Source organism: Ursus americanus, chromosome 1 (assembly GCF_024610735.1).
Source record: "Ursus americanus isolate L20-20 chromosome 1, mUrsAme1.1.p, whole genome shotgun sequence".
NCBI classification, from domain to species: Eukaryota; Metazoa; Chordata; class Mammalia; order Carnivora; family Ursidae; genus Ursus; species Ursus americanus.
Window position 1 is genome coordinate 64,153,186 of NC_142127.1, and position 25,551 is coordinate 64,178,736.

At 35.8% G+C, this 25,551-nt stretch overlaps 1 protein-coding gene and 1 pseudogene across 2 annotated transcripts in view; both read right to left on the bottom strand.

The window, feature by feature from the left end:
- COL5A2 (collagen type V alpha 2 chain) overlaps positions 1–25,551 on the bottom strand; it is a 136,942-nt gene that overhangs the window by 44,292 nt on the left and 67,099 nt on the right. For both annotated transcript variants that reach the window (XM_045806308.2, XM_045806307.2), the window contains exons 3-15: positions 24,514–24,527; positions 19,948–19,980; positions 18,819–18,851; positions 17,801–17,854; positions 12,699–12,809; positions 11,009–11,086; positions 9,428–9,472; positions 8,378–8,431; positions 7,930–7,983; positions 6,731–6,784; positions 3,763–3,816; positions 1,160–1,213; positions 182–226 (exon numbers count right to left, since the gene is read on the bottom strand). In XM_045806308.2, the coding sequence (XP_045662264.1) occupies positions 182–226; positions 1,160–1,213; positions 3,763–3,816; positions 6,731–6,784; positions 7,930–7,983; positions 8,378–8,431; positions 9,428–9,472; positions 11,009–11,086; positions 12,699–12,809; positions 17,801–17,854; positions 18,819–18,851; positions 19,948–19,980; positions 24,514–24,527 (683 nt within the window). The remainder of the gene's footprint in view (positions 1–181; positions 227–1,159; positions 1,214–3,762; positions 3,817–6,730; positions 6,785–7,929; positions 7,984–8,377; positions 8,432–9,427; positions 9,473–11,008; positions 11,087–12,698; positions 12,810–17,800; positions 17,855–18,818; positions 18,852–19,947; positions 19,981–24,513; positions 24,528–25,551) is intronic.
- On the bottom strand, positions 1,220–3,752 carry LOC148110778 (heterogeneous nuclear ribonucleoproteins A2/B1 pseudogene; annotated as a pseudogene).

The following is a 25,551-nucleotide window of genomic DNA, read 5'->3' on the forward strand; positions in this document are numbered from 1 at the left end:
TCAGCTAACATATTTTCTCCATGTCATTTTGTTTTTCATTTAAACATTCTCTTAATATAGTCTAAAAAGCAAAAAAAAAAAAAAAAGAAAGAAAGAAAAGAAAAGAAAGAAGAAAAAAATCCACACAAGAACAACACCAAACCTAAACAAAACAAACCCAAAGAATTAAATTGATACATACCAGTGGACCCATGGCACCCATTGGACCAGTAGGGCCAGCTTCACCCTAAAGCAAAAATGAGATTACATTATAGTATGAAAAGCCTACAGCTGATATTCACATCACTGTTTCCATGTGTGTGTCATTTTAAAAGTATATTTTCAAACTGAGCATTTGAAAGGCATACTTGAAATGAAGGACCTCAAAATCCTGTTGTTTTACTTTTTCTCAAAATGCAATGGCTATAAAAAAAGTATATAAAAAAAGTATAAAATAAAAGTGAGGATGTAAACAAGATTGATGAAACTATCACATCTGTTCACATTAATTAGTATCAAAAAAGTAGTTATATGTTTATGAATGATAATACTTTAGCTCAAGTAAAACTTTACAAAGCTAAAACTAACATTCCTTTAAGATCTATTATAGGAAGTTTAAAAATAAAATAAAGCCAATGTATACACACACACACACACACACACACACACACTCACACACACACACACACACACACACACACACACACACACACATATCTCACATGATGCTTCCCACTAAATTATGGTCTCTCTCTCTCTCCTGAAACATAAACAATCTTGGGAAGAAACAATGGCCAGAAGGCCTGGAATCAAAAAGGTACTAAATAATAGAGCTAAAAAACTACCTAAACCTCTCAGATATTTTTGAAGAAGAAAAAAGAGTGAATGTGTTTTAGAGGGTGAATTCATAGTACCATCTTCATGTAAGGAAAACACCCATCCTACACTGGCAGAAACCCAGTGCCATGATGCCTATTCTTGGTGGCAAAGTTAAGCCATGTCATGTATCCTGCCAAATCTATTGCCACTCATCTACGAAAAATTATATTTATCTACTCAGCTATCTCTTTTTCATACTCCTCTTTCCTCCAAAAGTTAAGGGGGTTCTGAAAAGTTGGTAGGCACTTGAAGCAAACCAGAAATGCAACGGTGAGGTTAGATTTAGGTTTTATACAGTTACCTTGGAACCAGTTGCTCCTACTTCACCTTTAGGGCCTTCAAGACCTTTGTGTCCCTAAGGAGAAAAATATAAATTTGTATTTTTCTGCTTTTTTAATTCTCAGATGTGTAAAAGAAGAACCAAAAATAAGCTCACAGAAAGTGCCTTATAAAAACAGATATTTAAAGTTGTTACCCAGAATGTTTCCAAATTCTCAACATTTTTTGAAAGCCTATTCAAAGAAAATTAAAATAGCATTCTTAATTTGCAATGTTCTCACTTTTCAGATTTTTGTGACTTCACAGAAATTTAATCTATAGCTACAAATGAAAAACCTATAGTGGTTTTAGAGAAGACAAGTAATTGTGGAGTTTATACAGTTATAGAATATGGATTATAGCTAGGCATGACATTCAGAATAATTAATAACTAGTACAGCAGCAAGCATTCTAATCAGAAGCTCAACTACTCCAAACAGAAGCCAGCCAGTATATACTTATCAAATATCAGCCATGCTTTCTGATAGATGATAGATAGATAGATAGATAGATAGATATGAAATTTCTTTTTTTTTTTTCCGGAATTTTGAGATCTTTTTTCATTTGAGGGTAAACCTTAATGCTATTAAATTCACAAATATGCTAATCCAAATACCCGATTTTATTTATCTAAAACATATAGCAAACATACAAATACCTATTTTCTCCACATGTCAGAGCCCATTCATTTCATGGTTTGGAAATGCAGAGAATAGATTCCCCTTAAACTGCAAGTCAGCAAGTGTTTCTGTACAGCTAACTATAGCAAAATTCACACAAAATAGTAATTAACAGCAATCTTCTTTACTTGTTAACTCACAAGGAAACAGCTTCAAACTGCATTTTGTTAAAGTTTCTGTACTACAATGTAGAAAAACTGAATGACACAAACATTGAAAAGTTAAAAATCTCTTAACGTTTTATTCCTGGCACCACGACCACAATTTACAGGCAACATACCTGATATAATGAAACAAAAAAGAAAAAGCTATAACAGATAAAAGACCTCATCCAATTGACACCACACTGCATTAATCAATAGCTACACTGTTTGCAAACTGGGGCGATGACAGCCCTGAGCAAGAAGGGTTTCCTGTTGAAGCTGCAGTAACTTCTCTGACAATGAATCACTGTTCCTTCTGTGGCAGAGTTCTACAGTTCCTCTAATGCATTTGGGATGACTGTCTCAAAGTAACCTGCAGCTTTCCTGACAACTGCTCACTCTCTCTCCTGCTAACAACTATAGCCTTTTCTTCTCAGTTTTTTTTAGAACCTCCTGCTACCATATCCACCACTTCTACTGCCAGATCCATAACCACCACAATAGGGACTGCCCGAGCTTCTGCCACCAAAACTGTTCCCCTTCATTGGTCCATAATTTGATTGCTGTTGTCCACTATAATTTCCAAAATCATTATGGCTCCCACCATCGCCATACTTACCTCCAAGATTTCTTCCTTCATTGAAACCATCATATCCTCCACCTCCACCATATCTGCCTCCTTGGTGTCCACTAGCACCATAGCCTCCTCTACTACTATAACCAGGACCACCACCATCGTTGCTACCATCATCCCCAAATCCATCACATCTACCATCACCTCCTCCCTAACTACCTTTGCTCCTACCATCTTCACCCCATAGCCTCGTCTTCCACCAAAGTTTCCTCCATGACCCATAAAGTTGCCAGATCTACCTCCATGACCTCTTTGTGATCCAGCAGACTGCATTTCTTTCGAAAGGACCTTTTCCACTTCACAGTTATGCCCATTAATAGTGTGGTATTTCTGAACAACAATTTTATCAACTGTATCATGATCATTAAAAGTTACAAAAGCAAAGCCTCTCTTTTTTCCAGGCTGCCTGTCTTCCATTACTTCTATGGTTTCAATCTTGCCATACTTTTAAAGTAATCTCTCAGATTATATTCCTCTGTACCTTCTTTAATACCACCGATGGAAATTTTCTTCACTGTTAGATGGGCACCAGGCTTTATAGAATCCTCTCTAGAAACAGTTCTCTTGGTTCCATGACACACCCTTCAACCTTGTGTGGTCAAGCACACATTGCTGCTGCAATGGAGGTTTTACCTCCATTTTGAGTGATATGTAAATTCTATATATGTACATAACATATAATAATTACATATTAATTATCTTGAGTTATAAAGAGAAAAGCATTCTATGGCCTTCCAGATCCAGGCTGCCTGGGCCCCTCCCATTATCTAGTGCACTCTCTAGTATCATGTCACTTATTCCACTATGTAGTCATTATGTCTTTGAGTAATTGTAACCCTCATTAGCCTGAAGCTGAAGGCTATGGATTTTTCTTGTTCATCACTGTGTCCTCTTCTGTAGTACAGTATCCAGCATATAGTAAGGACACAAAATATATTTGTTTATAGAATCAAATGAAATTCAAAGGAAATATAAAAAAGTATTGTGAATATTTTAACCACAGATGAATACTGAGACCATGGCCAGCTAAGGACAACTGACAAATAGAATTGTAAAGATTTGGAAGGTAATGCTCCCAAGACCCTACTTAATAAGCCATAGTATCTGAAAGGATTGCAAAGGAACTTACTCGGTGACCCTTCAGGCCTGGAAGACCAGGAGCCCCAGGAAACCCTCGAGCTCCCTGTGAAAAAAAAATAGGTAAGACATTTGAGCGTCATTAATAAGAATAGGAAATTGTTTAATATAATTTTTGTTCCCAAAAAATCTAATACTATAGTTTTTTAAGCAAAATACCAAAGAAGAGAAAGGAGCAATATACTTTAATCTGTCAAAATACACCTAGGTGATCAAAATTAGCAAAGCAAACTCACTGTTAGGAATGGAAACATGACTTACACAAAGACGTTGATTAGTGCCAGGTATTGATTTGATGACATTTTCAAACACTGTATTATAAGTAGTAGCAAAAAACTAAACAACATAAAACAAAAACCCAAACGAACAAAAAACAGGAAAATAAGCCTGAGTCAACATGTTCAATGTCGGAATCAATTAGATCAATGTATGTGGAAAAAAGTCAGGGAAGGAACTTAAGGAAAACTATGCTTTCTCTATATTGTACTTTACTTGTGGTAGAAGAATAAATACGTCTGTACATGTCAACATGTTTTATTTTCCCTGAACTACTAAATATTGGCAGCAGAATAGGATTAGAAAGATCACATTAAGATGTGATCAAAAATTTATTTTAAGTAAAATCTTCAGGAGAAGCTTTATGGATCTGTGATTGTTTCAAAGATAACTGAAGAAATGAAATATCCAACAGAAGGGTTGGTCAAGAAATATGGAGAGAACAAGTTGGATCCTAGACTCAATAATTCCTTAATTTATGCTAATTTTATGCATCTTCCACCTAAGCATAGTAAATTATAAAACAATAGAAATCAAACAGAAAATTAAATCCAAATGGTATGACTATTTGAAATGATGCTTGCAACTTTTTCCTTATACCCTCTTAAAATAGATAAGGAACCAGTGACTTAATTATTCACTTATTCTCATTGTGTACATTAATTTGGTTTTGAATTGAAGGCCATTACCACTGGCACCAGTAGACTGAGTACACTGATAGCGTAGATCAATGTATCAATTATTATCAATTATTACTATTAATCTGCATATCCCTGGCACTTAGCCTTGTGCCTGGTGAGTGGGCAGTTAATGAATAATTATTGAATAAACAACTGAAGAAATGGTTTAACATTTCTCTTAACACTCACAGCACTTTTCCTAAACCTTTCCTAAGGAACTTCTCTTGTGCTAACACAATCTTAGACAAATGGCAAAATCTTCTGTTCTGTACATCATTGCCTTCATACATGTGTACTAAATACTCGGTAAATGAAATTCATGCGATAAAAGCAAAGCAATCATTCCTCTGTGACCTCTTGTAGGGAAAATGTTTCTGTAGTGCTTTAAGGAGGGGTTATAACAGTCAGGGCACATCAAACCATGTTCTCTGAACAAATAAAGTTCCACTAATTCTTCTGTTTACACAGCCCTGCTTAGGAATCCCTAAGATTCCTTCAAGAATTTCCTTTAAGTTTGTCCACTGGACTACTCCCCTTTACTGATATTTGTTCCCCTTCTTTCCTGAGCAGGAAACTCCATACACTCAGCCTATAGGAGAATTACTGAGCTATGCTGGTTCAAATAATTAGTGAACTTTGAGTTTTCGTGGTCTGCAAGGGAATTCTCATGTGATTACATATCTCTAATACAACAAGAAAATGAACCAGATGTGCCAGTACTCATAAAATTTTCTCTTTCTGCTGACCCGAGACTGTCATCACACCCCAACCACATGTGTTGTTGCACAGAACTTGCAGAGTGCATCTGTGACATGCTGGCAGGGCCTGCTTCCTCCCCACGGAGGGCCCACACTGAGAGGATGTGCAAGAGTGCAGCAGGATGGAACGTTCGAGCCTGGATTGGCTGACGTGGACATCTGTGCTAATGACTAAACCTCATGCCTTTGTCTGCATTGACTACCCAGGCTGATGGGGGAGGAAAGGGAAGAGAGAGAGCAGAGAGCTAGGGAATACGTATTATATTTGAAACTAAATAATCCTTGGAGCCCTATAAGTTCCCTTAAAAGATGAGCACTCATTTGTTTAAAAAAAAAATCCCAGCATTGAACTTCATCAATTTTCAGGAAGTAAATGGAGAATAATTCAGTACTGCTGGTTGTACTGAGTGGAAGAAACATTAGAAAAGTATAGGAAATGTAGGAGGTAGAAGGTTGAATCCAGTTAGGGGTTGTCAGACAAGGAGAAACTTTAAAAGCAAGAATGTTGAGAGGATTTTTGCTCACTTATCTCTAATTTTCCCCATTGCCTGTGTAGCATATCCTAGGAGAGGGCCTATCAAAGTAATGTGAGTAAGGATGGAAAGGTGGGTTCAGAGAACGGCCAAGTGGCCCAGGTCCTGAATTCTGGTGGAGTGTGTTACCAGAGACAGGTCCCTGTAGTAAGCCAAGGGGGGGAGAGGGGGAATAGCTAGTTTAGGAGTGCTGGCCATCAGTGTATCTCGTCATAAGATTTTAGGGTCCAGAACATCGATCAAGAATTTCAGCCAGAGTGAGGGTTTGAGGAGCAGCCAAAGAGGCATCCTGTCCATAATTTATTGTTCCTAGCATATAAAAAAAAAATCAATAAACTCTCAAGCTGTTCTTTTTGACACGTGAACAATACAAATTAAAAATATTAAAAAGACAAATGGGATCAGGAATTTGTGAAATAGAAATAGGTCAGGTTGGTGACTTTGTAAATGTGACACTCAGTTTCGAGAGTATTCGTGTTAGGTTATGAAATAATTATCTAGCTCTGGGAGGATTATTCATATAGTGCCAATACAAAACAGGAAATTGGAATTAACTATCACTCTGGCAAAATGTACTGTTTCACAATGACAGAAGGGAACATATCTTGGTGGTAGTGTCTAATGCACATGTATATAACATGTAAGGTAATTTTAATGTTCTTTACTTTTCAAAGTTTGCCTCTATGGCATTGTATCGATAAGTATAAACTTACCGGAGATCCTGCAAATCCCACTTCACCGGGATTTCCATTTCTACCAGGTTCTCCCTTTAAACAAACAAACAAACAAACAAGGTGAGGGGGAAGCAAAGAGAATTAGAATGTTCCCTTCTGAGACTAGATGACAAGTCAATTGCAGATAAAAGTCTTTTTTAGAAAGCTCATGCCCCACCCCCCCACAAAAGAAAGCTCATGCTCAATGTTCTAAACAGTATAAAAGTGAGACTGGCTCTATTTCTGATGGCAATCTATTACAGCAAGTCAGTTGTGAAGGTTTCATTAATATATCTGGAAAGAAATTAATATAAATTATACTCATCTGACCTAGCTCACCTTTTTACGAACATCAGAATTTACACACCCATACATATACAGGTATATGTTATGAAATTCTATATCAACATATGGTACTGAATTAAAACAGTTTCTTAGAACACTAATAGTCATTTCTTTTCTTGTGATAAAATAATTAAGAACTACTAGACATATTTTCTTTATGACCAAATTCAACACAATCTGCTTAAATAAATCTCTTTGAAACACAAAGAGAAAAAAAATATTTACTTGGTTTAGTATCACACAGAAATTAATGGTTTACTCATGATTTTATCCTCAACTTTGGTACAACTAAGAAAAAAATCCAGAAAAGCAAATATGTTTTTGTATTCTGTTCTTAGATCATGTGTTATTACTGTTAAAACCTGAAGTTGAGTCTTAACTTTAAAAATCCAATTGAAGAAATGGCTTTTTCAGCACTGGAAAGCAATATCGGCGCTATACTATTAATACATTAAAAAAATTCCATTTAATGAAGACCTCATAATGATGTTTTGGCATCACAGCAATGTCTTTTTCTTTAAGTTTACTTCAGAGGTTCCACCAGCAAAAGCGGTGGTGATTGTGACAGCAATTCTAGTATCTTACAGACAAATCACAATGGAAAGGGGTGGGGCAGGGCGGGGGAGGGGGGTGTGCAAGGAAAAAGCCAGAACCTAATAATATAAAACCATCGAAATTAAGAACACTTTCAGATTTTTATAAAACTACACTCTGAGTTCTCCAGTTTTACGTGTGTTTAATGAAAGCTAAAAGTGAGGAAAATAAATGGGGAGTTAATGAATAATATCCATGTCAACACTGTGCCTCCTTCTTAACCACGGCATCTCAAAGCAGAATGAAGGCAGGCAGCTTACATCTTCACCAGGTTTTCCAGGAGGGCCCTCTGGTCCACGTGCACCTATTGGACCCTAATAACAAAGCAAAATGAAAGGGAAAAAATGAATATTTACTTATATTTGCCTATACCTACCAATGATATAATCTAAAATATTCTTGAGACAAATGAAAAATATCAGAGAAAATAGCTTTATTTATATTCTAAATTTTATGTTGCATGCCTCAGATTATGTACTCAAAGGAAAAAATTTTAATTTCACAAATGCAAATATCTCAGCATGGTCTGCTAACCATATTCAAAGCTTCTGAATTTAAATACTCTGCCACAAGGCACATAATACAGGCCTCCTGAACTGGACTCTAACTTCTCACTGCGTTAGGAAAGAGCTGACAAAATAAATAGCTCACGACATTATGACGGTGCACCCATCTTTGACTGGGGCTACGTGCTTACGTGACATTTACCATTGGTCCAGGTTCCCCAGGTTCGCCAGGAGGTCCTGTAGGGCCAACGCCACCCTGAAATTGAGAACAAATTATGCAAATAAATATAATTATATGTAAATTATATATACAAACCAAAGAAAAACAGAATGCTAAATCATATATTCCTGCAGGATAGTCCAGTTGCTTAAACTGCTGGCTCCACCACTTTCCAGCCCTGTGACTTTGAGTGAGTTACTTAATCTCTCTAAACCTCAATTTCCTACTCTGTGAAATTAGAATAATAATGCTACCTACTTCATTAGGCTGTTATAACTCTCTCCATAACAAATGCACGCTGAGAACCTAGAATAGTGCTGGCACAGAGTGAATGTCCCATCAGTGGTGGTTATCATCATGATCGTGGCCATCACCTTCCTTATCACCAACTACGGCTTCTATTCACAAAGGGCAGTAATATAAAATGGCTTGAAGTAAGACTCCACACACATGAAAATGACAATATGAGATCTTTGACAGAGCTAAGAATTCTTTTTTCCCCTTTCTTTTGAAAAATTATTTCCTGCTGCCTGTCAAATCACTACAAAAATTAAAACAGTGCTACACTATCTTATTGGTATTTGATATGCTATAGAAAGAAAGTATAGTATTATATTCTTTTAAAAATCCATGGAGTGATTACCTTGACTGTGGTTTCTAACACCACATGGCGGTAGCCTTCTATGATCTGATTTCACAGCCCTCAGAGTTAGCACATAACCAATTAGGAGCATTTTCATTATGACATGAGGTAATGATCTGTTATTTCAGAAGCAAAGGCATATAAAATTCCTTTGTATCAGAGGCCGGTCGCATAAAGAAACCAGATGATAAAACTTTAGCCCCACGCAGAAACTTTGAAAAACATGCTGCATATATTTCTGAGTAAAAGTTAATTGAATACAGCGTGTTCAAAGTGAGCATTACAATATGAAATTTAAAGGCCAACCGAAAGCACTCATGTCACAGAGACCTTATTTGTATTTGTTTTTATTTTGCTATAGTATGTAGTTTAATTATAAAAAGACTTACTTGCTGCCCTTGTAAGCCTTGAGGTCCCCTTGGGCCAACAGGACCCTTAAAAACAAATGAGAAGAAAAGTTGCATAGTGTTCATGACAATTAGGCCAAACATTTCAAAAATGTTGAATCAGGCTTAGAATCTGGAAAAGTGAAGCTTTGACAGTGAAAGATGATGACATTCTCCATTTGTACTCATCTGGAATGCAGCTAAATTCAAGAAGATTAAAGTTTGGGCAACATTTGGGATGATTTTATACATACTTTCACTCTCATAAAGAGAAAAAAGAATATGCCTGTATACACCCAGTGCCTTTGGGACAAGAACATTTGCATGCTTCAGGGGTGGTTCTGTTAAACCAGAATATCCAACAAAAGAAAAATCCTGGCAGGCAGAAAGTAATTCTCAAACTGTCTATTGAGTTCTTCGGCATCACGGCAGATAACTCTTAAACTTAAATAAGCAGATTGAATTAAAGACTTAGGAAGCTATCAGCAACATTGACTAGATTATATTAAATATAAGTTTAAAATTATCTATGGCACTGAGATTTCTGGATTATTTCTTTCTTTCATAACATACACTTAATGTATCCACATAGGCTTTCCCCATTTAAATATGAAATGATTACACTGAGGCATGACAAAGGGAAGAAAAGGAAAATGCCATTTAAAAAATTGTATTAATCATATATCCATATAATTTTTGAAATGTCAAAAAAGAGAAATCAATTAAATCAAAATCAAGTTTGTTCTTATGGCAAAAATTTACATTTTTATTTTGAATTGATTTAAAAAATAAACATATATGCAATTTGGACTTCCAATGGATGAAAACACATATATTTCATAAATATATCCCAAGGTAATCGTTGAATGAACCCACATTGCTAGTGATTTTAAAAGCAGACAGACAAACAATGTTTAAGGATGGATAAAAGGGGTGGTTATGTATGTGGTCCGACTTTACACTGGCTATTGCCTGAAATTCCTTTAATCTGGGATGCCTTCGAATTATGTTATGAGCAAAAAAGCATGGGAGAATTGGTTGGATAAGTGTTAATTTGTTCAGTGAGATTGTATTCTCCAAATACTCAGGTTAAAGTACTTGCCCAGGGAAAATGGGACTCTTTGGAAGCTGAAGAAATTCAAAAGATGATGGGAATGGTTACTAGGCCCAGTCAGGAAACTTTAGAGTTGTTGGCATAGGCAGTCTGAGGATATTAAGTAGGAAATAATGAAAATTAAAATGGCAAAATTTCCCATGTCAAAGTTTTGCCAAATCACTGTTTCTAACAGCACTGTAAAAAGTATGGGTTTTGTTTTAAAATCTTTTATTTTCTTCAAATATTAAATGAAATATACAGGCAGCCCTTTATTAAAGTCAACAAATTCTTTGCACAGTTATGAAAGGAACACCACTGGGCTTTTAATTAGTACACGGCAGGGTTTGATAAATAAATTGAATGAGTTAATGGATGGATGGATTTGTTTAAGAAGACATATATTACTTCTTAACTAGCTAATTCAAACCTTGTTTCATATAATGTTATTTTCCACAAGAACTCTGATTATCAGTAAAATCTGCACTTACCACAGAGCCAGGCATGAGTCCTACTTGACTCCCAAGTCCAGATTTTTCATCTAACCCAGCCATCTGAGCTGAAAATGGCTGTAAAAGCAATGTGTTCATGTTATTTCCACAGTAAAAGACATAGATCAACAAACTTCTAAATTGAGAAATGCACATTCTCTGGGATTCTCAGAATGACTCTTCTGAGAATCATTTTATACTTTTGACTTTAAAGCGCAGAAAGAGACTCAAGTTCTTTTCCATGGTCTGTGTTTTTGATTGAACACTCTTCCTCAGAGTAATTTATAACTGTGTTCTTTCAGAACAACGACTGCAGTGGGCCAGATGTCTCCCACTTGGTAAAAGCATGTACCGTTCTGCCAGGCTAATCGATAGCAGTTTTAAATCTTCTTATCTGATTTCTTCCCACAATTGAAGCATTCCAAATGTCTGCACAAAGCCTAAACGATGCTTTTAAAACATCTGTCCTGAAGATTCCAGTTTCCATTTCAGGCTATTTTACTTAGATGGTATTCTCGTTTCTTTGTTCATGACCAGTAAATTTTAACTGTATTTATAAAAGTTGATAAAGATTTTATAATCCTTTTAATGACTTTCTGACTGTTCCAAGAATTGGCAATGGTTTTATCTATTCTCTTTCACGTCACACACACTCTGGTAAGCCAACTGACTAAAACTGTCCATATATATTCCAAGAGTTCAGTTAATTTCCAGATTTTAGTGGGGGAAAATGTGCATATTGTTGGAAAAATAAATTAGCAATTCCTTCTGTGATCAGTTGAGAAGCAACTGTGTTAAGTTTTTATAAAACGAAAATCCTATTTCAGGGCTCCATATGTTCCCTAGTTTTGCTATGCATCTACTCATAAATCCTCTATGTCTGCCATTAAGAATTAGAAAGCATAGATAGAAAGACATTTTGTTTTATTTTATTTCTGGCAGGAAACTAAAATTGGGAAATCATCAGATAGCATTGTTAGTGTCAACTCAGTGGCCTGTTCCATAGACATCATACTGGTTGTGTCATCCTCCCTCCTTCTGGAGGACATGACACAGATTTTGTGAGCATTCTGAGCCTAGACAACAGCAGAAGGATAAAGATGTTGCTCTTTTCAATTTATACAGGGGAGAGTATTAGTAGTCCCTTAGAATCAACAGAAAGAACAAAATTGCAGAGCCCAGGACTGACATTGAGAAGCACAAATAATTTGAAGGGGTACTTTGAAAAATGCTATTTTGAATTTTCCAACAATTCTCTGTGGATGTCTTAGTTTTATTGTTGCTGCACAGTAGAACTGCATTCATTTAGCTGTTCTTACAGTCAAGGGCCAACATCTGAATTAAGACAACTTAAAATCATAATAATAAATCAAAAACTTGGGTGGGGGGATGGGCAAAATAGGTGAAGGGGATGAAGAGGCACAAACTTTTGGTTATAAAATAATAAGTCACAGGGATGAAAAGTACAGCATCGGGGATATAATCAATAATATTGTAATAACATTGTATGGTGACAGATGGTGACTACACTTAACCATGGTGAGCTTTGAGGAATGTATAGAATTGTTGAATCACTATGTCGTACACTTGAAACTACTATAACACTGTATGTCAACTATCCTTCAATAATAAAAATTTTAAAACTTAACATATAATCTAAATATAACACTGAATAATGTAATGAACTCACCCTGCTCATGCCATCAGGTCCTGGGTGGGATGGATGTCCAGGAGGCCCTGGGGCACCAGGCTGACCAGGAACACCTGGTTCTCCATCAATTCCCTGAGGACCACGAGGACCCTGGGAACACAAGCCAGAGCAAATTAGAACACATTGCCAAATATGTACTTAGCAGAAAGCTAAAAGCACAGATTTCTTGATGGAGATGAAGTGTTCATTATTTTAAAAATGAATAGACATACTGTACGATTCCAATTCTACGACATTCTGGAAAAGGCGAATTTATAGAGACAGTAAAAAGATTAGCGGTGGCCAGGGGTTGGGTGGGAATGGGGAGATAAAAAGGCAGAGCACAGAGGAATTTTAGGTCAGTGAAAACGCTCTGTGTGATACTGTGATGATGACTATGTGCCAGCATACACTCATCTAAACCCACAGAACTTACAGCATCAAGAGCAATTCTAATGTAACTATGGATTCTGATGGGGGATGCTGCTAATGGGGAAGGCTATGGGTGTATGGGGACAGAGCTTGTATGAGAACTCTCTGTGCCTTCCTTTGAATTTTGATGTGAACCTCAAACTTCCCTACAAAAAATAAAGTCCTATAAAAAAATCAATAGCAATCCAGCCACCTACAGTAATTTCCTCAGCTCTGCTGACACTGCTGATTTTAGCACTGGTCACAGTCTCTCCATCAGGGCATGGTATATTCTGGGTAAAAATTTTACTCTTGATGTATTAAATCCCAAGTAATGAGCCTTCTTGGAATAACTATAAAATTATACTCAGTTCACCAGTATTCTAGAATAAGCTTCAAAATTTCTAAATTCACTTGTCTTAGATTATAGTTAACTATATATGTGCCTACTTAACCTCCTTCCACCAAAAAAATATCTGAAAGCCCCTTGACCGGGGTTTGTGGTTTTTCCATCTTTCCAATTTTTTAATGTTTTGTATAGTTCTTGGCACAGAGTGGACACAATATATGCTTATTACATTTTCATATTTCAATCCTCTTTATTCTAGTACTTCAAGTCTGGCCATACTTTATTTTCCATACCACCCCAAAGGTAGACCAGACCAATGAGAAACAGAGGGAAAGGCACAGTGACCCAGCCAAGTCTAGTTCTCAGAGAAGTGAGCAATGATTCCTAGCTGCCAAATTCCACCCTCCTCCCAGCCCACATTCTGAAGGCAGCTTGGTGAACAGCCACGTCCTCAGTTCTGGAAATGCTCCATCCCCCAACCTCACCATTCCCACAAGTCTTGTGAAGCATTTTCTGACTTTTTAACCCTGAAGAGTCTTAACAGACTTTCAAAAGAAAGAAGGGACCAAAGAAATCTAAAGTCAGCACGATTTTTATAATTAGAAGCAGGGATCAAGAAAAATATGGTACGTGAATTGGAGTTTAATAAAAGAAGCTGCTCATGCCTAAACATGAGAACACCTCCTGGTGTTAGTAAGTAATTAAAATATGAGCTGATACTGCAGAAGGAGTAAATATCAAACAAGCTGAGATGGGAAAGGGGGCAGTTTGCATATGATGGCTTTGGGGAGGGTGGCATAACAGCTATTCAGTAATTTAATTAATATATTCAAACATTTATATAGATTCATATAAATATGTTTACTTCCTGGAAAAGTGGAATATAAGCAAACTTATCTATTCAAATAGAATTAGATAGTCTAAAAAACTCACACTTTAAAAACGAATTTCTCATAAAATTATTCTCCTCCTTTATCAAGTCAAACACTTTCTGTCTCCTAAACCACTGTCAATTCACTGAACTCTTTTAAGAGGCTGATTTTAATTGCTATCTAGGATTCCTGGATCATAGGAAGGTAAGCAAAATCACCTTCCTGGAAGGTGAGCAAAATCACCTTCCTGGAAGTTCATATGGTGTCACAGAAAAAGTAGTAGTCTGGTCTACTCAAAGAGCCTTGTGTGGAAAACTTCTAATGTCTTTTTGAAATATGAAATTGCTAATTGATAATCAGTTATTATTATATACAAAAAGTGAGCTGAAACATCTCTGCTCCCAAGGGGAGTTCTAAAGACAACACCAAAAACTACATTTCGTGTCAATGAGAGTAGAGAGAAGTTTAGGTAATATTAATCCTTAAAAATCATGTCCTTTCTCTGTCCCTCTGTGATTAATAATCATGTTTCAAAGTCCACTCTGAAGACAGCCCACTTTACTTCATGATGCATTCCGTGCCTCCAAAGCATCTACTCTAAATAGCCTACATGATTTACTCTTACGCAAATTGAGATTAAAATTAACAAAAATTTTGTAAAAATTATTCAAAATTAAGTGAACATAATTAAAAGTGAAAGTAAGAAAAATATAGTATGTGAGCAGTTCTACTGATAAACATTGAAAACAAAAACTATAATTTGGGAACACATTAAAACACACATTTTCATATTTCTAAAGTGAGCTGAATTATATACATTTTATATTAAGGTAAATATTCTATTTATCATTCCCACCCATCCCCCAGGATACTCTAGTAGTAATCTTAGCCATCTACAATAAAAAGTACTTATATATTGCCACTAGGTGGCGACCTTTAAACATCCACAAATAGAAAAGACTAATAATACCCCAATGGTCAAGAACTTTATTCACCACACACACACACACACACACACACACACACACACACAATGAAGTGTTAGAATTGGTAAGATTGTAAAATGGCATTTTCCCATTTCACAGATGAGGAAACAGATCTACAGAGGTTAAGTGTCATGTGCAATTAGAACTCAGCACACCATTGTCCGTCTTCTGACAGATTGCTGGTTTGTGACTATGAAGTTATCAGGTTAACTTAGTTAAAACCAAGGACATATGATGAGAGACAGTCCCGATGGTCATTGGCTAGGAAGGAAGGCTTCGTGAGAGTATCTCTATAGCAGAAGTTCTCCATCCTGAGCACTTTTGCTCCCCTCCCCCAGGGGGACATTTGGTAACATCAAGAGACATTTTTAGTTATCACAACTGTATGAAGGAGGAGGACAGGTGTTGCTACTGGCATCTAGTGGGTAGAAATCAGAAATGCTACCAATCATCCCACAATGCATAGGAATTACACGGCCCCAAATACCAATAGTGTTGAGCTTGAGAAACCATGCTTTCCATTGTGAGACTTCTGATGGCAATGGAAGCAGAGAGAGAAGATGGTAGTTAAGACTGCAGTAGCGCCCTACATTGGGCCGGCCATAGCTGTAGTCTGAGTAAACGGTTTCTCCAAGTCTTTGGACTGGAGGCAAAATACTCTACCTATAGGTATTTTGTGACATCATGCCACGATCTTGCTGTTGGCCACATTGGAAGCATGTACACCAGGGAAATCAGCTAAAGTACAGGCACATTTTTTTAATGAGTCAGTTGTTAAACACTTACCATCATACCACTGTTTGCTAGGATTAAGAGAGGAACAGATTTCCTGTCTGGGTATCTGCCAAGATTGTTTTGCTTAATTCCAAATAAATAGCTACTTCTCTTACACACACACACACACACTCTCTCTCTCTCTCTCTCTCTCTCACTCTCTCTCTCCTAATTCTCACTGATTGTCTCACTGCTAACCAAGACAGGAAGTGGAGCATACCACACGCTATGTCAAGAAGAGAAGACAGGGCGAGAGTAGACTCACTGAATCCTAACAAGGAATTCTGAAAGTCCAACCACTATTTCCTTAGTAACTTCCACCTAGACTTAGGACTCAGTGTTATCAGTTATTTAGGGCACAAGTACACTGATGGACATTATTTTCTGCATGGTCCCCTACGCTTTAGCTAACTGAAGTTATCATGTATCTGTTTCTGTCATTCTAGACCCTGGGCGGACATCTGGAGAGCCACTAACAGTGTTCAGGCTCCCAGCACTGGCGAGGCTGCTCAGCAGCACAGCAAGGAAGAAGGAAGAACAGCACGAGGTCATCAGAACACAGCCTCCCTACACACCTATGGGACCATGCCTAGTTTCCTTGGGACACTGTCATTTCCTTGCATGCCTGTCAATACCACCCGTAACTCCAGCTCCAGTTTGGAAAAAGTATTGTCATCATACTATTCTTGGTCAAATGTGCAGAAGCATATAATAATATCAAAGATGAAACCAGTGGCAAGAGTTCCTAGAGACATGATATAAAATACATTTTTCTTTACTTATATAGTCAAGGTTGTTTGTTGCTTCCTTGCTCTTCTATTTCTCCCATCTAAATATGGATAAATACATATTTGGAAGGCTAAAAATCCAGAGAGTTAAATTTAGTAGATATCATTAGACTGAGAATTAAACAGCACAAGTTTTTCTGATTAAAACATAAGATAATGACAGCAATACAAAAATTAATCAGCTATTTAATGCACGAAAGACATTAGTTTCTGAGGAGGAGATCTAAAAAGAAAAAGAATTGTTATCCTAGGACTTGGTAATAAGAAAAAACATCTGGCATATATTATATAATATCTTCATGTTTTATCTCAAGGGTATGAAGTCGATCATTTAAATTTAAAGGTGTTCCCTTTGTTCTGGTAATGGATTTGTTGATTTTTTTTTTTAAATAACTCCTTTGATAGCTCTGTAGCAGCTGTGCAATGAAAAAAAGGTAGAGTGTTACTTGGAAAATAAATTCATTGTACAACCGCTTGAAAGAAAATTTGGTCCTCTAACAATTTTTTCCTTTATCCAGTTTGGTTATTCCTGTAGCAACCACAGATCACAGAACTTGGGTGTTTTATCTCAACAGTACATTCTTGGCATTGTTCACTCATGATTTACAACTTCTGAAAACAGCATGAGGTATTCATTATGTTTCCTTAGGTTCTACTTTATTTTAGTTTGACCTCCTGAGAAACGAAGAAATGCCATTTGTGTTACCTACAGAGATAATAGGTAATTATTACCATGTGATCATTTCCTCTGAATCAGAAGAGACACACAATCACTTCATGACCTCAATTCCGTCCCATTTGATAGAGGTGAGAGAGAAACAGTGCCACCAGCTCTTGGCTGCATCCAGGGAAGGTGGTCTCGATCTGCTTACTTGGTACAGGGTACAATTCACAAAAAAAGGCGACTCTGCTGTCAACTTACAGGTTTTCCTTTTGGGCCCCTCTCTCCTCTTGGTCCTTGTGATCCTGGAGGTCCCTAAAACAGAAAAGGATGATTATGCCTGCAAAATACACATACTTCAGATGTTTTTGTTTTAAATGTTTGCTTGATCTAAGAAAACTGAAAAACAGAAATATCACTCTTCTTTTCTAATTCAGTTCAGCTGAAGACTACAGAAATAAAGCCATGTGCATATAAAAGCTCTGTGTACAAAGAAGGCTGTTTACGTTACCAACGAAGCTGAAAGGCCTGTAAAGAATTAAAGAATTAAGTGCTACATTATAGTGTCATGGAGACCAGTGAGCTGAATGTATTGCTTGAATGATAATTGCAAAATTTATAAGGATCATTTTTGCTGTCTTGTCCCAAGCAAGCCTTTGCCGCTAAATGATGGCCACTAAAACTTACAGTTGGGATTGTTAGAACTACATAGATGTACAAACCCCAAATTATCAGTGATCTGAGGGAATTGTGTGTTTTCCATCTAGTTACCTAGGAATGCTACTACTAATCCAACTGAAATCAGTAGTCTCTCATGCTAAACCAGTACTATGCTATTCCGATATGTAATTTCTCAGATTCTACGGAAATATGATTTAATTTCAGTAACAGATGAAATTAACAGTTTGTTTCATTAAACAGATAAAAGTAGTCTACCTTTAATCATTGTCAAACAATAGGCAGGTATGCCCTAATTTCAACGAGTAAAGCTAATCTAAAATTAACAATGTAAGATCACTCTGCCTTTCACATAACCAATAGTGACACTAACCCAGAGGAATAATCAGGTTCACCAATTTCAGAACAAAATGATCTTTTATGCATCATTCATTGATGCAAAGGAACACTTAAACCTGAAGATGTTTCAAAACCAAATATTTCAAGAAGCGAAGCATCATGGTTCTGCATTCTATTCTCATTTGATCGATATAATATTCATGAAGATTTCAGTATCTTTACGAACTTAAGAGTACCATGAATGTTGGAGGAAACTACTTACTGCTGGTCCTGGACGCCCACGTATGCCTGTTACCTAAACGATAAACAACATAATCTGTAAAGATGAAGTTTTGACAGAGTTTTAGAAAAACCAATAGTCAAACAAGTAAGAATAACAACAAAAATCCCAGTGAACTTTTTTTAGAGCAAATGGATACTGTCAATTGATGCCCATGTCCTCCCTGTTTATGTGTTAGGACATTATCTAATTTAAACTGTAATATAGGGAAGCAGTACTGTTATAGTGATTGAGAGCACCACTGCTGGAGCCAAGAGGCCTGGGTTCAAATCCTAACTAACTCTATCCTTTCCCAGTGGTGTGACCTTGGACTAATTACTTATCCTCTCCATGCTTAATATTCTTCCTTCTGTAAAATGGTGATGATGATTATAAAATTACCTCCCGGGCAGAGTTGTTGTGAAGACAAATAAATAAATATTTGTAAGGCACTTAAAATATCACCTAAGACATGGTAAGTATACATCAGAGTTTTTAAATGAAAGACAACAAATGAATGATTTACTTTTTAGGCACTCTTTGTTAAAAACAAGCCAATTTCAAGGCAAAGCAAAAATGTAAACACTGCCAAATAAAACAATATGCATATACTTTTTGTCTTGACAGAGTGATGACAACTCCTTTGAGATCTATGAGACTGCTGGTTATCATCCTACTTAATAATATAATTTTCGATCATGTACAAGTCTAAATAACGCTTAAGAACTCTCATAAAATATGAAACGTCAATCAGGACAATGGCAAGGCATATTTCCAGAAGCATGGAACATTAAATCATGCCTTTCTACTTGGATTACATGACTATTTATACTGTAAAAAAATATACATCTTAACTATCACTTTACATCCATATATAATGTGCTTAACTTTGTAAGACCCTGATGTCCATTTTCAGTCATGGGACAATGAAAGTCAGGAATATGGTAATAAATAAACATTAAAATTATACTAAAGAATTAATCTCTTTTGGTTTGCTTGTCTTATACTAAAACCTGGCTATAAAATAACTAGTTTCCCATTCTATGACAGTATGCATATAAGCAATAATATACAACTATACTATAACTAAGTGTATTAAAGGTACATGAAAAAAATATATTTGTATACTTACAACAGGCACTAATCCTGGTTCTCCTTTTTGTCCCTAAGAAGCAAAAAAATGTTCAATTATCAAAATGTAATAGTCTGTGGAGCATAATCATGTCATACTAGAATATTCCATATATATGCTGGGAATTTCAATGTAAGAAATGTAAAAATTGGGCGCCTGGGTTGATCAGTTGGTTAAGTGTCTGCCTTCGGCTCAGCTCATGATCCTGAGGTCCTGGGATTGAGCCCCATGTCAGGCTCCTTGTTCAGTGGGGGGTCTGCTTCTCCCCCTTTCTCTGCCCTCCCGCTTGTGCTCTCCCTCTCGCTCATGCTCTCTCTCAGATAAATAAATAAAAAGAAATGTAAAAACCAAAAAGGAAATGAGAAAAGAAACAATATTTACACAAGTCAGACATTATTGATAAAAAAAAAATTACTACTCATCTGAAAGACACAAAAATATCAATCCAATGTTTGAAAGGCATAAAGTTATTTCACTTTAGTTTTTATAGTGAATAAACCTAATGATGGGATGCCTGGGTGGCTCAGTTGGTTAAGCGTCTGCCTTCGGCTCAGGTCATGATCCCAGGGTCCTGGAATCGAGTCCCCTATTGCGCTCCTTGCTAAGCAGGGAACCTGCTTCTCCCTCTGCCTGCTGCTCCCCCGGCTTGTGCTCTCTCTCACTCTCTCTCTGTCAAATAAATAAATAAAATCTTAAAAAAAAAAATAAACCTAACAGATTGACTAGACCAGGAGATACATGTGATGAAAAGATGTAAAGTCAAAGCACCATAAGAAAACTACCCAAGACTGAAAACTCAAAAGAAAATCCAACATTTGGATATGTCTGAATTTTCACACTCATACTATACATGCCACCTAGTTTTCAGTAACTTCAGATACCATTTCTAAAACTCTTGCCACCTTTTTAAAAACTCATGGATGAATCTGAGAAATAACAAGAGATGAGTTTGCTTATCTTAAGAAAGAGAGAGAAAGAAAGAAAGAAAAAAGAAAGAAAGAAAGAAAGAAAGAAAGAAAGAAAGAAAGAAAGAAAGAAAGAAAAAGAAAGAAAGAGAAGAAAGAAATAAAAGGCATAATAATATTGGTTAGACAATTCTCAGTATCTGAGGAAAATCTGAAAAAAATATTAACCGAATAGGAAAATAAAAATAACACAAGAAACAATCATAACTTAAAGGAAATAACATTAGGCAGTTTAATTGGCTTTTATAATAGATATAGCAAATACAGCAGATGTAGATGAGGTTCTTAGAACTTCAGTTTCTCAAAAATTGTATTCGAGGACATAGATTAAATACTATTGGATGACTTGCACCTTACATGCCTCTATTTTACCATATATTTACTTGTATTATTTATTTTGGAATTTGTCTTCCAACAGATTTTGTTCTCCCCAAGGTCATGATCAAGTCTACATCCTCAGTTTGACACAGAGAAATCCTCAATAAATTCTTGAATATATTAATTTCCATTAATGTAGTAAGAAATAATGCTTTTTACCGGGCAATTGCAGATTATGAGTACATTATATCCAAAATGTAGAAAAACCTAGAGTAATGAGTTTTATTTAATTTCTCTTTTCACATATATCACTCTTCTATCTGATTATAAAAATAATACGGGTTAACGGGGAATTCTGAAAATGGAGGAACCTTACAGAAGAAACTAAGTATCATACTCAACACCCAGGAGACAACCGCTTTCAACATTCCTGTACTCTTAGTTTTCTATCATGTGCCTGAATTGGTTTACCTCATCAATGCCTCAGTATTTTACTCTTAGATTAGTTTCAGTTTTACAATTAAAAATAACACTATGAAGAATATCTTTGTTTATAAATACTTGTATAGTATCTCTAGTTAATACCTTATGATGTATCTCTAGAAATTAAAGTTGTGGGTTAAAGATCATACATATTTTTTCAGGCTTTTGACCTAGATCACCTAAGCGTACTCCTGAAAGGTACAATTTAATTATATCCTTTCAGTCATATCTCACATCTGACAAAATTTCATAAAGTGAAATTTAAAAATTATTTTATAATCCTCATAGTCTTAATAATGGAGTCAATGGCAGAACCATACACCGACCACACCCGCTGATTCTAATGCTAAGGCTAGAATCTGGCAGTGGGAAATGGGTCTACAGGAGCAGGATGGAGCTCTATTTGAGTAAGTTGAAGGTAGGACGCAAGAGACTGAAAGACAACCCAGAAAAAGACTAGAAGAAAGGGATCATCACATATAGGCAGCAAAACAGAGCAGGCTTATTTCTGCATTTCCAAGTCTCCTAACTTCTAGCCTGAGTCTTCCTATTTTTAATATAACCTGAAAGCAATAAAAATTAATCCCTAAGAACTGTAAGAGCTTTTTTTGAGATGCTGAAAGAATCTGAATTGTTTAGAAGGGGTAGATAAATCCATGCCCAATACCTAAAGGACTTTATGAGAATAATGCTGAAAAAAATGTTCCTTTCTATAACAAATCTAGAAAAAGAAGTCAAAAGTGAAGAGGAATTATTTCATCCAAAAAGAGAAAAATGGAATGGTCTGCTAAAAATGGTTGGGAATTCTCTATTTTAAGAGACTAGTGATTAAAATGCAGCCTTTGCTCTTACTTTATGTTTAGGAGAATGGAACTCACTGGTATCTTTCTCAGCTGAATTGTAAGGTTTTTGGTATCTTATTATGAACTTTCTGTTGTTCCACAATACTTGATATGGGAATAAGTGCTCCATTACCAGGTTCTGATAATACATTTTTCTAATGATTCAATAATGATTCCTATTTTGGAAATAAGCCACAAATGTAAGTATTTGTTGATTTTTTTAAAAAAAATATGGGCTTTGAATAAGTTAATTTACATGGAATGATCATTTGTCTAAGCTTTTGCTAAATATGATTTTCATACCCACTGGGAAACATAAAATTCAAATACTCAGATTCGGATGAGAATTATAGTTTAATTTTTCTTCTTGTCTATTACTCATCACTTAATGGCACATGGACATGCCTCACCACTTTTATAGGATGGCGTTTCCATGGAGACCATCACGGTGTTTTTCCCATCATTGCATCATCTGTATCATTTGCCTCATACAGGGATATGACAAAGGCTCAGTACTTATTTGGGGGCTAACATGAATGAATGAATAAATTATATACAAAATCAATATTCATATAAACCAAGCACAAAATACATTTTTATTACATTACTCTGCTCTGATAGTTCTGATGGCCCCTGATAATAAATGACAGAGTCATGAAGATAGCGGCACATAACTAGAATGTGGTAAATGGGCAGCCGCTTTGAGTGTGTTCTCCCAGCTGCACTGCCTTTGGAAATTTTCAGATTTAATTTCAGATGTAAATTAAGTGTGAGCTGGTATTTGTAGAACTACTCCTTTGACATATATTCAAATCTAAATAGCTTCACTGATATTTATTTCAAATAAGACAATTTATGGTATTGCCCTTTTAACTAAAAAGTGTAAAAGTAGCCAGGACCTCCCCTTGATAGCATCACTTTCATTTACCATGAACCTATAGCATTGCTTTATCTGATTGTCTGATTTTCACCTTACTGAAGTCCTACTGTATGCAAAAATAAAGACAATTTAAAGTTGGTGGTAATTTGCCTAATATCTGCCACGAAATTCAGGATGACTGCCCATTTCCATTCCTGACCCCCGAGTCCATCCCATCTGGATAAGAATGAAGCAAATGCCATCGTTTTCAAATTAACTAGAAAACTGAGAACAATTCCAAGGGAATGGAACTCTCTTCACTCAGGGGGATTACCCATATCCAGGTGACAAGTGGCTAAACTGGCCAGCTGTATCTAGGGTCGTGGCTAAATTGTACCATCGTCCTCTTGAGTGTAAGCATTGTTTCTTGGATTAGATTTTAGGCTCCCTGAACTGTAGGAAGGGGAGAGAAGAGAAGGTGATGTGTGTTTGGTAAAGTGTTCAATTTCTTTTAAGTGAATATTTACTTTCCAATCAATAGAAGACGGCCACAACCCCACTGAGGGTACAACCATCACCCCCCACCCACCCTTTCTTTGTTCCTTCCTTCCGTCCATCCTTCCTTCAATTAAGCAGTTACTGAACTTCTAATATGTGTAATGTATATACTAAGCACAGTGATAAATGCAAGTAATTCTTTTTTTTTTTTTTTTTTTTACAGAGGGAGGGGGAAGAGCCCCCAATAGTGGGCTCCATCTCATCACCCTGGGACCCTGACCTGAGCTGAAATCAAGAGTTGGTCACTTAACAGAGCCACCCAGGCACCTCAATAAATGCAAGTAATTCAAAGGTTAATGTGGCATAGTCTCGATCTCTGAGGGATACCTTCTAGAACAAACATCTATAAACAAAAATTAACAAAGTGAATAAAATAGAGGCACCTATAATCTATAAACAAAGTACTTCACATATTTATATTTGTATGGTAATTTGTACTTTACAAAAGGTTTTCAAATACTATAAAGCACAGTCCTCAGTGGACAGTATTAGAAGGAAAAAGGTATTTTATGAAAATGAAACTATGCAAAGTAAAACTTACCTTTCTTCCTCTACCTGTAAAAAGAGAAGAATAAATACATTAAATATGTTATTTTAAGGAGAAACAGTTATTGAGAATCTCCTAAATATTTATTTTCAGTAACAGATTTTTGGGTGTCAGAATTTAACTTAAACAGGTTTCCCTATTACCAGTAGACAGAACTCTAAAGTGGTTTTAGATCAATATTTCCATAACAGGCAAAGTAATACATCCCTCTGGAAAATTCTGACATTATTTAAATATTCTTCACACCATTCATATAGCATTTAAAGTTCATTAAATCATAAAATTAACTATTAATATTGTAATGAATTATCTTTAGTCAATATTCTATATTTTTGTTTTTTATACTTTTTCTGAGTAGGCTATTCATTTATATGGCTAAAAAACCAAAATATAGTAAAGGTATACAATTATAGAGTGAGAAAAGCTCCTTCTATCTTGTCCCCTTCCCCTATTTCCCACATTTCAAGCCCCTGGAGGGGGGCAACTACTACTGATTTTTCTATTACTGTCTTCTTAACCAAAAATATAATGGGACATCCCATTTTTTAAAGTTGTCATTTGAGTTAGTAGTGTTTTATAGTTTTTTTTCAGGTAGCTCTTATACATTTCATGTTGTTTGTTCTTAGCCATTTAATCCTATCTGTTGCTATTATAAATGAGGTATTTTTTATTCCCATTATTTATTCTATGGGGTAATTGTTGGTATATAGTAAATCTATTAATTTGTTAATTTACCCTGCATAGTCTCACTAAATTATTTTTTTAGTAGTTTTTTACTCCATTCCCTTTAAGTTTTATAAGAATACAATTATATTTTCTGCAACTAATCATTTTACCTCTTCTCTTCTTATTTCTAAACCTCTAATTTCTTTTTCTTATCTAATTGTTTGTTCAGGTACATTCAATAATATTAAATTGTAGTTGTGATGATGGATATCCATGTTCTATCTCTGAGTTTAGAGACAATAATTCTAGTACTAGGCATAATGAAGATTTTCAGCTGAGATGTAAATATTTTATCTTGTTAATGAG